The sequence below is a fragment of the Calidris pugnax genome, unplaced genomic scaffold (assembly GCF_001431845.1).
Source record: "Calidris pugnax isolate Ruff unplaced genomic scaffold, ASM143184v1 scaffold27, whole genome shotgun sequence".
NCBI classification, from domain to species: domain Eukaryota; kingdom Metazoa; phylum Chordata; class Aves; order Charadriiformes; family Scolopacidae; genus Calidris; species Calidris pugnax.
The window spans coordinates 17,705,160-17,718,696 of NW_015090893.1; the positions used below are offsets into that span (position 1 = coordinate 17,705,160).

The 13,537-nt window shown below is 44.0% G+C and overlaps 1 protein-coding gene across 1 annotated transcript; it reads right to left on the bottom strand.

Annotated features, from left to right (window-relative positions):
• Nucleotides 1–537: 537 nt before the first annotated feature.
• MEIKIN (meiotic kinetochore factor) lies at nucleotides 538–11,909 on the bottom strand. Its single transcript, XM_014947778.1, has 13 exons — nucleotides 11,738–11,909; nucleotides 9,968–10,055; nucleotides 9,661–9,739; nucleotides 8,242–8,302; nucleotides 7,345–7,488; nucleotides 6,803–6,913; nucleotides 6,437–6,476; nucleotides 5,993–5,996; nucleotides 3,979–4,122; nucleotides 3,487–3,663; nucleotides 3,054–3,134; nucleotides 2,339–2,453; nucleotides 538–774 (listed from the first exon to the last, which is right to left on the bottom strand). Exons 1-13 carry the CDS (start codon nucleotides 11,907–11,909, stop codon nucleotides 728–730), a joined length of 1,263 nt encoding a protein of 420 aa, XP_014803264.1. The 3' UTR covers nucleotides 538–727.
• Nucleotides 11,910–13,537: the final 1,628 nt, after the last annotated feature.

Sequence of the window (13,537 nt, forward strand, 5' to 3'; positions counted from 1 at the left end):
GCACAAATCTGATGCCACTAGAAAGAAGCACCAGTGACTGAGACAGGTGATATTATAAACTAAGTGAGATGACAGCAGTTGGGCAGTGGATGTGCCTAGAATGCTGATAGTGCTGCTGATAAAAAGCTTACAGTAGGGTGAAGACAATCTATATTCGTGTTTAGAAATCAATTTACAGCAGAACACAGAGTCCTCCTGTACCTCCAAAGCTCTGCAGACCCAAGGGCTCGGGCAGTTTAATGGTAGCATAGTGTTGACTCCTGATGTGCCCAGAGTGCAGGAACGCTCCACATACCCCTTTCCAGGAAACACAGTTCCCTTTATAACCAGTGTTAACACTTCTCAAGTACAGGTTAGCATCTTTAGATGCTAGTACTAGTAGGGAAATCTAGAAATCTTGGCACAAGAAAAGCCAAAAATAATTCCATTAACACAATTTGGTCTGCTGGTCTTGAGTCACGCTTTTTAAACATTTAAATGAACTGAAGAATCATCTTTATGAAGTCCTTACAGAAAAATACCCAGAATAAGATCCAGTTGCTTGTACAAAATAATTTAATATTAAGTACTGGAATATTACTGCAAAGCATTATATGAAATTTCAAACAATGTACATGCCAAAAAAAAATACAACCATTAATTGCTGGTTATTAATTCTTTTTCACCTTCCTTCCACAGTAGCAAGACAGTTATTTCTTCTGTGGAGTCCTGCTGAAATGTAGATGTCTCATCTTGGTTTACAGCAGGTCCAATTTTTGATATTCGTAATACTATCTGCGGGGGGGAAAAAAAGAGTGCTAAGTTAAATACTATCAGTGAAGTAGCACATTCAAGTGTAAGAGAAAGCTCCTTGATCTGAGCAGCTGTGTGGACGGTCAATAGATGCTCTCATTCAGTATCTATCCTGTCATTTGTTTGGGGGAATCTGAATCTTGTACATCAAGAGAGCACTAGTTTTGAGTGTATGTGCACTCCTAATGAAAAAGAGCATCATCTGAAAGACTCCTTGAGCAGAGATGAAAACATCCAACATAAAAAACACCACCACCACCACCACATAAGGCAGTTTATCTCCTGATTTCCAGGCTCCTCTAGAAAAGCAGTAAAAAAAAAACCCAAACTTTTGTTCTGACACCACCACTCGCTGATTTCTGAGAACCACTTGCTGACCAAGTGCAACCTGTGTCCTGTAGTGCCACAATTCCCTGGGCACACAAATTAACATCTTGTTCTTTGATCTGTACAGAAGCCTCAGATGATTTTCATTAATACATACACACACTCAAAAGCACTTCCCTGCATTCTAGATACTGTATGTACCTCAACCTGTAATGAAGTAGGAGAGTATTTGGACCTGAGAGACTGCAACTACATTGAAAAATTTGTGTACAATCAGTATTTTTGAAAGTTATTATACTTATGCAGTATCTCTGCATTAATTTAATGCAGCATAAATGACAAATAAACTTGCATACATTGTAAAGAAGTACTTAGGAAGACATATGCCATCCAGTGGCACACTGAGAAACTTCAAGAGCTGGGAAAGGGAGGGAATTTTACCTCTATGGTAGCAATGAGTTTTGTACACAGTTCTCCTTTTTGTTTAACAACAATCTAGAAAGTGAAGAAAGGAGCTTCCCCTGTGTTAAGGGTCTCGGGAAAAAAGAACAGAAACCTTCAGAGAGAAACTGACAGCCTTTAAAGAAAACAAACCCTATTACTTGAACTGCTCTCAGTGGGGAAAAGATACCGGATGCTAAAGAGCTCGGTGCAGCTGAGCAAGATACAAACCACACCAATGGCTGGAAGCTCCAGTCTGATACAGTCACCCTAGAAAGAAGGCACAGGGAAATAATCTACTAATCAAGCTGGGATGTTTTCTAGGGAGTCTCCATATCAGCAGCAAAGTCAAAGTCAAGCTTAGGAGTAACGTGAAGAGGTGGAGATATTCCCAGAGTTCCCTAGTAGCACCTTCTGGCCTTAATGACCTAACCTGTGAAATGTTAGATTCTATTCATTCCTGTGCTAAAGGAGTGGAAAACGTTAGCACGGTCTCTTAGTGGAGTACTGTTACACAAGAACGCTGTTAAGTCAGAAATTTGAAGTCTTCTTCCTCTTTTTGGGAAAAATCACAAGGCTAGAGACTAATACTCAGACTTTTAAAAAAAAACAACACCTTTAAACACTCAAGTAGCCTGTTACCATCTGCACAGGGCACCCATACTCTCTAGCCTTGTGATTTTCCCAAATACTCAGACTTTAAAAAAAACCCAACACCTTTAAACACTCAAATAGCCTGTTACCATCTGCACAGGGCACCCATTCGATATTCTCTTACCTTCAGGCAGACCTTCGGGAAGGCGGAACGGCTGGGTGTTAACTGGAATTGGGCGAAGCCTGTGGCATGGAGAAGTCCTAATGATGGAGCAGAGTTTTGGTCTGCCACACACAGCCTGGAAAGATTAATGGCACTTCATTCACACAGCCAGAAGAATATTTCTTCAGTGGAAATAGTTTTCCCCACAGGGCAATTAGAAATGACATACAGATTTCGAGGAACGTCATTAGAAAACATTTAAGACTACTTGTGTACACTTAAATGCTATCAGAAGGGGTGATAGAAAGCTTCAAAGCTTAAATATCCTCTTCAGCTGTCCATAATACTGTAAGGCTTAAATATACAGTACTTTACATATTAGCATGCCAAAAACTGGATTTAAAGAGTGCAATAAAATTAGAACCTTAAAAATATTCTTTTCTTCACAGGATGATACGGGGTTGGAAGGGACCTCTGGGGATCATCTAGTCCAACCCCCTGCCAAAGCAGGTCCACCCAGAGCAGGTCCCACAGGAACGTGTCCAGGAGGGTTTGAATGTCTCCAGAGAAGGAGACTCCAACACCTCTCTGGGCAGCCTCTTCCACCCTCAAAGTGAAGAAGTTCCTCCTCATGTTTAGATGGAACTTCTTACATTCAAGTTTATGCCCATTTCCAGTGCCATGAAGAATGATGGTTTTAATCATTAAAAAAAGAAGTACCAGGGCAGACACTCACATCTGGCTTCACAGGCTGATAAAAACAAAGGTTTTTTACGGCTTTATTCTCCTCCATGATCAGCATAGTTGAACTCCTCTGCTAAACAAAAACAGAATTCAGTATCAGTTTCCAATTCTTTGCTGTTTATTATTAGGCCTGCAGTATTCCCCTAGTACACAGTACTATTTACAGCAACCCCATTAAGAATTACTAAGAGTACTTAAGGTTTAATTACTGAATTCCTGTCATTGGTCTTACGTTCTCCAAAATTAAAGACAAAGAATCAGTTTGCAGCAACACAGAACACACACATTTCAGGATCCCTTCACAACCAGGGGATAAAGCCCTTCCTATCACTTCCCATATATAACCGTAACTTTGATCATGATTCGAAACTTTCACTTCAATGTCATGCCTTTGCTAATCAGCAGGGCACAATGGGAATGCTTACCATCACAGCCCCTGTCCGTTGGGGTGGCAGTACTTCTGTCAACCCCCCTGCTTTGGCCGAAGCATTTCCTGGGGCATCGAGCTGACGGAACGACGATGAACCTTCTCCTGCTGTATTGGGTTTTCTTCCTTTTCTCTTACACTTCAGCTTTTTGGTTTCAGCAGTTTGATTGTCAGGCTAAAGGGCGAAACAATTACATTTTGTGTTATAAAGTGAATCTCTATAGTCTGGTAAGCACTAACAAAGAGCCCCACCGTTATACTTGGGCTCTACACAACATATTCAGTACCACTGGCAGTGTCAGTCTGAAAACCAGTGAGACGAGGGGGCACCCATGACTGTTACTGGTATCCAGAGGGAGAGCCAAGCTACATCTCAAACCCTCTGCAGTCAAGGGAACTACTACACTCCCAGGTGGACTCTCCCACCTCTGCAAGGAAGGAGCAAATTCATCTATGTTACAACCTGGCTGATTTATTAAGGAACTTTCACCTTTCTTTCCGGTCCTAACGGTGAAGAACAGCGCATACCAGTTTTTAGGTCTGGAGTTCCCTCTGTTGCAGCTGTAATTTTACAGACTTTTTTTCCTGTGATAAATTTCCAACAAATTAATTCACTTCGAGACAAAGACCACAGCTACTCTCCAACCCATGTCTTACAGGACAGGTTTCAAAGGTGGACCATTCCAAAGCCACCATGTAAACACGATTCCTCCCTTCAATAAAATCCTCACCTCCCTCTCCCCACAAACGGGGCTGCTTTGCACCTCTCCCTTTTCTTGGGAAAACAAGGTTGCTTATTAATGTTATATTCACCTGGCTATTTACTGCCAGACACGTGTACTGTGGGAGCAGAGGAATTGTACCACTGCAGCAATCTTCACTAGTGGCAACTTCTGTCACTACTGCAGTTCAAATTAAGCAGGGGAAAACGATGTGGTACCTGGGCCATGGCCAGAATTGCATCACAGTTCATAACTGTAGTTGCATGAGGGACTCCTAATACTATCTGTGAAGTTCAAGTAAGGAGCATGACACACAGTTCTGTTCCTGGACAAGTTAAATAAGATGTGCTAATTTTCATTGGGCATCACAGGTGATTAAATGGAAAAATGCAAGGTTTAGGTTTTGGTTGGTTTGTTTGGTTTTTTTTCCATTCTTCTTCTAACACATTAATTCGAACCAGGTCTTATTTATAGGGAAGATTTTCAATTCATACGGGGTTTTTTTTCCCCATTCTTCTTCTAACACATTAATTCTAACCAAGCCTTATTTATAGGGAAGATTTTCAATTCATACTTTCCCTTCTAGACACAATTGGGCTTAGCCGGTGCCAGAGGGACAAGTGATGCAGAGAAAGCCTGGTTCTGACATTTTGCCATCATTTAAGTTTGGGTAGAATATTCTGTTGTCTCACAGCTCGTACAACTGCTTCAGGTCACGTTTTACCTGCCAGAGTAGTTGAACCACTTAATGCTGAAGAACTGCAATCTGATGGTCTCTTTCTAGGAGAGGAGAAAAATAAGAAGTAAACAACTATTCTGAATGAATGTTATCATTCAAAAAAACCAACAATATATTAAGGAAATCATAGGAAAACGTAGACTGAGGGAAAAGCTTGGTTTTATAAATATTGTTACTGGGTCATTTCATCACACTCTATACTACTTTGACAGATTATCATCAGGTCACAGCTGATTCTGAAGATACTTGCAAGACCCACAGAAGACATTCCCTGAAGTACTCAGCACTGAAGCATACTAGGACAAAATGTATTTAGGGAGGATGCAGGGGAAATTGGGTTCACAAGAAAATTCAGATTGTGTAGAGATCTGTAGCACTGTAAGATCAGTATAAATGAGTTATGAATGGAAATGGCCACATGTAGAACTGGAAACAGCAGCACAATGGTTAAAAGAAATGATACTGTTCCTAGAAAAACTCTCCTGCTACTCAGATTTTTGTGTCAAGACCTAAAGGCAGCACTGTGACAAGGCCAAGTATAGAAGACTTTTCATTGTGATAAAACCACACCAGAGACAACTTGTCAACAGAAAAGCTGGCATCCTAACAACGCCAGAGTGGCAACAGGGTTGCAGCATTATCACAGACACCATTCTGCTGCCTGGGAGACATGTATTCCAAATAAGAAAAAAATGTGACAGTGGGCAGAAACTCAGCCCAAGATCTACAAAGGTGAAACCAGCAAGAGTCTGAAGCAAAAGAGTTCCTTGTGTGAGCTCCTGATTCCTAAAGAATATAAAAGATCTGCCCAAAACCTAATTTTGTCCTGGCCAAGCACAGAACACCAGAGACCACCCAAGCACACACATCTCACTGCCTGCAACTGAATGAAATCTGACAGAATAAGCACAACTGGATAAAAGCAACTCATTTAGGGATTTTGTAAATAAATGTCACTTTCCATAAAATCCTTCACTGAGGTTTGTAATTCATTTCCCTACAGCTGCAAGACCAAAACAAAAGTCCTTAAGGCAAACTCTTACCTGACTTCATGAACCAATTTCAAAGTTAGTGAGGGCACAGGTGGCTGAAACTCAACAGAAGTGTTTGCAGGATCAGAGGTTTCAGGCCTTTCTTTTAAATACCATTCAAAAGAGAAAAACCTGAACGTTTAGGTGCATCAGAGACTCTGCTTTGCAGATTACCTTCTAATGTTTTGATCTTGAAAAGCATCCACTACAGGTTCTAAAAAACATAAAAGCCAAACTTTAAAAGAAAAAGCTAAACAGACCAGACAGTCAAAAGTCCTTAAGGCAAACTCTTACCTGACTTCATGAACCAATTTCAAAGTTAGTGAGGGCACAGGTGGCTGAAACTCAACAGAAGTGTTTGCAGGATCAGAGGTTTCAGGCCTTTCTTTTAAATACCATTCAAAAGAGAAAAACCTGAACGTTTAGGTGCATCAGAGACTCTGCTTTGCAGATTACCTTCTAATGTTTTGATCTTGAAAAGCATCCACTACAGGTTCTAAAAAACATAAAAGCCAAACTTTAAAAGAAAAAGCTAAACAGACCAGACAGTGTTTTAGCATGCACTAAATTATAAAGCAAAACATTAGAAGCAGGCACAGATCACTAACAGGGAGCTGGTCCCTGTTACACAATGTTTTTAGTGTGCACTAAATTATAAAGCAAAGCATTAGAAGCAGGCACAGATCACTAACAGGGAGCTGGTCCCTGTTACACAGCCATGCCTCAAATGAAATGACCACTATATATTTCATACAAGTCCCTTGCACTAGAGTGAAATTTCTTCATATATATATATTCTTAAGTATTGCAGAAAAGAATTACCTAATATTGCTGAAAGATTTGAGATCTGTGGTATCTTATCTATGGCCACTGCTTTGCTGGAGTCCAGGAGAGTTGAGTTCTTGTTCTCAGGGTGAAAATTACTTCTTTCTTCTATATAAAAGATGTAAGTACAAGCTTCTTATGCTGAAGTTCATTGAGTTATTAGAATTGTGACCAAACTGAAAGCAATCACATTTGCAAGACAGGAACTTTAAAGCACAGGGAAAGCACTGCCTTGGCTCAAACAGCCACAGAGAAATTTGGGAGGAATTTGACTCAAAGCGGATTTATTCGTCATCCCCAATAAACAGCTTGTGTCAACAGCAAATACTTTAAGATTACAGTATGATTCAGATTACACCAGGACCAGATTCACACTGGATTGAAGGACCAGATATACAGATCCCATGGTAAGCACCAGTTGCTTAGAGCAAAGATCTGACCTGGCGTGTCACACCAAGAGAGACCGCTCGTCTTTCTATTGTAGATAGTCCCCCCGCATTTCCTTCATTAAATAAAGCTCAAAACCCCAGAAACCTCACCTGAATCATCATCTCTGAACGTCTCGGGGGATGAGAAACTGTTCAGGCTGACACTAGCACCTGTGTTATAATCTGCACTTGAGTCTACATCTAAACACTCTAGGAGAAAGGTTGAAACACCTGTGGGAAGAGTCATTCCTGTACCTAGAGAAGGAGACAAAAAAAGGCAGCTACCAATAAAACCCCCAAAACCACATAATTTTCTGCAAACCTTCAGGATTTCCTTATCTAAGCTTCATTCCTGTGATAAGCTAAATATTGTCAAGTCAATATCTTGTACAGACTCACAATACAGTTAAAGAAACAAACAAAGGACACCCTGAAGCCCCCTTTACACCCCCTTTCATTCCTGTGACGAGCTAAATATTGTCAAGTCAATATCTTACACTGACTCACAATACAGTTAAAGAAACGAAGGACACCCTGAAGCCCCCTTTACACCCCCATAAGCCAAGAGGAGACACCTTGCTTGCCCAAGGCTCACTAGAAACACCTGAAGCATTTAGCCTCCAATAAGGTAATTCTTCAGCAGGTTTGTTTTCAGAAGGACAAAGTATTTTTGGCACAAGCTTTTAAAAATGCAGGTTTGGGTAAACTGAAGAACTCATGCCAACAATTAGTTCTGTCAGTAATAAAACCAAGGTCATGCAGTTTTCAACAGGCTGGGCTCAAGACTTCTCTCAAGTCTCACAGGGCCAGACCAGAAGCCCAGCCAGTGGTCTCAAAACCTTTACTTTCTAATATCACACAGCCAGAACCACTACAAGAACAGCACCTCAGTGCTTTTACAGAAATAAATATAGAAATAGTAAAATTCATGATACGATTTTAATTATATTAGTTTTATACAGCTATAGAAATATATTTAATAATATGATGCATTGCCATTATACTCACTTGAAGTCACTTCATCATTTTTCAAACTTTCTTTACTTTCAAAGTTGATTGTCAGGGATTCCTAAAATTAAATGACCAAGACAAACAACCTGAGAAAACTGGAGGTGGGCAAAGAAATGCAATTAAATGCAGTCCTACATTAGTAAGAGCTCAGAAACTTACTGTCTGGTGCTCCACCACTTAAACTTGCTATTCACAGTGTAATTTGTAACAGGATTTTTCATGCATCATTAACAAATCTGCAATCTGACTTACAGTTCTAAAATTCACAATGAATAGCCAGTAATTTGATCCTACAATCTTTGCTGGATGAGACTTCCAGTGAAGGCATATTGACATCAGCTGAAGTTATGCATAAGACAGCAGTGGAGTAATGAATTTCCCCACCTTTTATTTGTTTGGTTGGTTTTGGGTTTTGTTTGGTTTTTTTTTAGAGGGCCACTCACTTTCAGAATCCTATATCATTTCTATAAATACAAACAACTACATTGTGTACATAGTATATTTTACAAAACTAAGCATTTGCAGGAAGTATAAATAGTTGGTGAGCTCTAAATAAAAGCTAACATTTTAAAGAAAAATAGTTTTACACCAACATCACTTAAGCCCTTTGCTGTAGCAGATTTTAGCTCAAACACACCCAGTGAACTATTTTCTTGCTGCTGCAGTATGAACTGTCCACTTCTGCTCAGTCACCTCCAAATACTTTGTTCCTGTTTTACTAAGATGAGGAAGGGCACAACAGTGACTTGCAGTTCTCTGGAATCACACTCTGATGAGGTATCTTCCACATAACACAACTGCTACAGCCTTTCCTCATTAAAGATAATTAGTATTGATGTTTTCCCATGCTACCAATAGCTCCAACTGCTTTTATTCTGGCCAAAGACAGAGGAAAATGTCACCACAATACAGGACTAAGTTCAGCCTGAAAAACTGTCTGCACACACTCATCTCTCACAACAAATTCCACTTAGAATCACAGAATCATTGAATTGTCTGGGTTGGAAGGGACCTTTAAGATCACCTAGTCCAACCTTCAGCCTAACTCTGATAAAAGCCATCACTAAACCATGTCTCTAAGCACTATGGCAACCTGTCTTTTAAATCTCTCCAGGGACAGTGCCTCAACCCCTTCCCTGGGCAGCCCATTCCAAGGCTTAATAACCCTTTCCGTGTAAAAAATTTTCCAAATTTCCAGCCTGAACCTCCCCTGGTGCAACTTGAGGCCATTTCCTCTTGTCCCATCGCCTGTGACTTGGGAGAAGAGACCAACCCCTGCCTCTCTACACCCTCCTTTCAGGGAGTTACAGAGAGCAATTAAGAAAAAGAGTAAGATAAAGAATTTAACACATCACATTTCTTCGACTTATCCTCCATTAGTTATTAGCAGATAGAAGAGCAAGATGGCATTCTCACCTTCAGTGGTACAGCGCTTTCTTCTATTTTCTCTTCATTTTTTTCCAAGTCTGTTGTCTCTTTGACATTCACTTGATTGCTGGAGGTGAAGAACAGAGCTAAGCTCAATACAGAGAGCTACACTGTTCTAGAGGAAGGCAACAAAATCTACAAAATGTCTTGACGAGGTGCCAGCAAATAGTCTGACAAACATCAGTTAACTGATAATTCAGACTGCCTATCTCCCACGAGTCTTCTCATGCAGGCAAAACAATGGAAATGATTAATTAGTGCTAGTAACAGTGTATTTGAATGAGTTCTAACAGACCTTTGGTTGCATGAACTGCTCACTTTGGTGACTTCAAGATTTTCTTTAATTTTTGGTAGGGTTTTCAAACTGGACTTTCCCTTCAGACCTAGAGAAGAGTAAGTATTTAGTTCAGAAATTTTAGTTTGAAATAATCATCTAAATTCTAATATTAAAATAGGGCACCTTTAGCTGTTCCCGCTCTCCCATGCCCGTAACAATTTTTGACCCTATTATCACAAATATTATAAAGTCTGAATTTATTTTTTCCAAGTTTTTCCATCAGTATATCAACAAAACTAAGACACACCAACAGACTTCAAGAAATACTTCAGGTGTTTTAGACACCTGTTGATTAAAAGGAAAAAAACCACCTTGGAAGTGACCTTTGCCATACCAAGGTACAAAGTAGTTGGAGTCTAAATCAGTTTTAAACGGAGTTTATTAGCAGCATCAGGTGCATTTCTGCATAAACCAATCCTCACTGTATATAATCCCAGAGGCCACAATGATGCAATTACTTAGGAACCAGCGAATTTCAGATACATGTTTTCTTATCCTAAAACCAATTTTATAAGTTGTTTGGCTTTGTGTTCTATTTTCAGCAGCCAGGAGCTAGAAACAGCCAGATTTTCTAGTGTTACACTTTTATGACAGGAAGTTAAAAGTGTATCCATCCCCACACTAACAAATGGGTCTGAAGTACTGCATCCTGCAGCACGACACACTGGCTGAAAGTCCCTGGGAGTTGAGGATAAGACAATGTATGAGCTGGACTCATCCCTTTCCCTCTCTCTTCCACATATATGTAAGAATGAAAAGCAAACAGACCTCAAGGGTGTTAGTTGCACCCAGTCAGGTACCCAAAAGCACTAAGCACCTACAAGAGTATGAGACAGTAGGCCAGGATCAAGACAGAAAATAATGTTAATTGGACCCTGTAACAGTACTTTAAAGTTTTACCTTTAAACTGTCAAGATCAATGTGGGACCAGGACATCCCACAGTGGTCTTCCCCATTTGCTTTAGCAAGTTCCCATATTACTCTCAGCTTTACTTGAATCCCACACCTTCCCCTCAGACCAGGTTTTTTCCTTTGAGGTCTCCCAGTTCCGAACTCGAGGTCTCCTGGTTCCTAACTCGAGGTCTGCTAAGTCACATTCAACAACGAGGCTGTTCCTTTTGAGGAACAGCTTTAAGTACTTCTTTTAAGTATCCTCTCAAAGGCAGGCAAGGCTTTTGTTGCACTATTTCTAAAGGAAATTATTAGATGGTGGGGGAAACCAGTACCTTACCAAAGGAAAAACCGTTTTTATCACTAAAAACGGAGGAAACTGTCCTGTTTCTCGATGAGCAACCTGCCTTCTCCATGTAAGGGACCTGGGTAAGAAGAGGCCGCCCCCCCGGCTCACACAGGGCCAGCTCGGCTGGACCCAAACCAACGCTACAGGCCTGCGGGGAAAAGCTGAAACCACACAACGTTTAGCAGATCACTGCTTAAAAGATCCTTCCTCGGAGGATGACCTGACCTTACCGGCATCCTCACCCGCTCCTCAAACTGCCAAAAAAGCCCATGAGAAGCGGACAAAGCACAGCACAGGACACTGTCCCCTCAGACCCTCACCGCGCCCCCCTGCACCCCAGGCCCAGTCGCACCCCGACGGTGCGGCTCGTCCTGCCCGGCCCCCGCTGCCCTTCAGCCGGGCTCCGCGGGGCTGAGAGAAGGCGGGCAGGAGGAGGAAGGGAGGGAAGGACGGAGAAAAGGAGGGAGGGATGGAGGGAGAGCGCTTACTGGCGGGCTCCGGCCGCCAGAGGCCCACACTCCCGAAGAGGCGCCGCCGGCAGGGCTGGGAGGCGCCGGCCCTAACCGGGAGAGGGGCCGCCCCGGGCAGCGGGGACGGACACCGCCTCTTCCGCGGTGCCTTCCCGCCGCGGGAAGCGCTCGGCCAGCGGGGCCGCTCCATGGCGGACCGGGACCCCCCTCAGCAATGCCTGAGGGATGAGGGGGGAGGACGACAACCGTCCCCTGAGGGAGCGCCCGCCCGCCCTTTGCCTCAACTGCACCCCCACGGCCCCACACGCATGCGCGGCGCGGCGGCGCCTACGGCGGCCGGCAGGGGGCGCCCCAGCCCCGCGGCAGCGCTGAGGGAGGGTGGGGGGGCAGAGGGAAGCCCGTGATGGCGCCCGGAGCGGCCTGAGGTGGCAGATGCGTCCCCGCCGGCCGCCGCCGGGCCTGGGGGGTAGCGGGGACGTGTCCCGGGGACAGGCAGCCCCCTGGAGGGACGCAGCGCAGCGGTGGAGGTGGAGGAAGGGGGAGAGGTGTTTTATCAGCGGGCGTCCGGCCTGAGCAGTTTTATGCTGAAGGAGTGGAAATGAACCATAGAATGGTTTGGCTTGGAAGGGACCTTAAAGTCCCCCCCAGTGCCACCCCCTGCCCTGGGCAGGGACACCTCCCACCACACCAGGTTGCTCCAAGCCCCCTCCAACCTGGCCTTGAACCCCTCCAGGGATGGGGCAGCCACAGCTTCTCTGGCCAACCTGGGCCAGGCTCTCACCACCCTCACACCAAACAAGTTCTTCCCCACATCTCAGCTCCATCTCCCCTCTTTTGGTGTCAAACCCTTCCCCCTCCTCCTAGGGCTCCCCTCCCTCATCCAGAGTCCTCCCCATCTCTCCTGGAGCTCCTTGAGGGACTGGAAGGGGCTCTAAGGTCTCCCTGGAGCCTTCTCTTCTCCAGGCTGAACCCCCCAACTCTCTCAGCCTGTCCCCACAGCTGGGGGGCTCCAGCCCTGGCAGGGCACCCCCTGAGCCCCGAGAAGGAGGAGGCACCAGCAAACCAGGAGGAGACACCTCCGTGTCCCCCAGCGTGAGCAGCAGCTCCTGCAGAGGGGTCCCCACTCCAGGCACCGTGGGGACCCCACTGTGGGTCTCTCTCACACAGGTCCCCTCGTCTCCAGGGAAGCTCTGGGAAGTCTCAGTTCATCCCAGCATAGACAAGGAAAAAAAAAAAAAAAAGAACATTTTTTAATATGATGGAAATTTCTGTGGGATGGAAAGAACATTTCAGAGCTTCATTTCCCCCCAGCTCTGAGTGGTCTGGGGAGGGATTTGGGGCATCGGAGGGATTTTTTCCTGTCCTTTTATGAAGCCCCTCTCCCAGCCACACGCGATGCTGGATTCAGACTGAAGGTTTCATCCCCCCCAAAGTCAAAATTTTCAATGTGCCTGGTCTCTCCCAGGAATATTATTTTTTAAAAAAGCAATAAGCACCTGAAATGGGGAAAACTGGTGTCCCATGAGTTACCTGTGGCACCGTCACAGGAGTGGGTGGGAGAGAACAGGACCCTGGGAGGGTCGGGGCCAGCAGGAATGGGCTGATAAGACTTTCAGAAAACGGTGTTTCCAGAAAGAAAAGGGATTTCCGAGTCTGGGAACGCGGGATGCGGTCGGTGCTGCCAGTTGGATACTTGACACTGCGATCTCCTGTCAGTAAAACTCCTGGGAGAAACAGGAGATTGGTGACTTTGCTCCCCAGCACTGGTGTTCCCAGTTGCACCAGCCCTCGGCCCGGGTGGCCCCTCGTCACCGAGCC

What these genes read in the sequence shown, in the direction of transcription:
- MEIKIN (XM_014947778.1), bottom strand. Translation starts at nt 11,909, where the DNA reads ATGGAGCGGCCCCGCTGGCCGAGCGCTTCCCGCGGCGGGAAGGCACCG. An exon ending in AAATGATGAAGTGACTTCAA is followed by an intron (nt 7,489 to 8,241) that starts GTGAGTATAATG and finishes CTCCTTCTCTAG; the next exon opens with GTACAGGAATGACTCTTCCC. An exon ending in GTTCAGAGATGATGATTCAG is followed by an intron (nt 6,914 to 7,344) that starts GTGAGGTTTCTG and finishes TCTTTTATATAG; the next exon opens with AAGAAAGAAGTAATTTTCAC.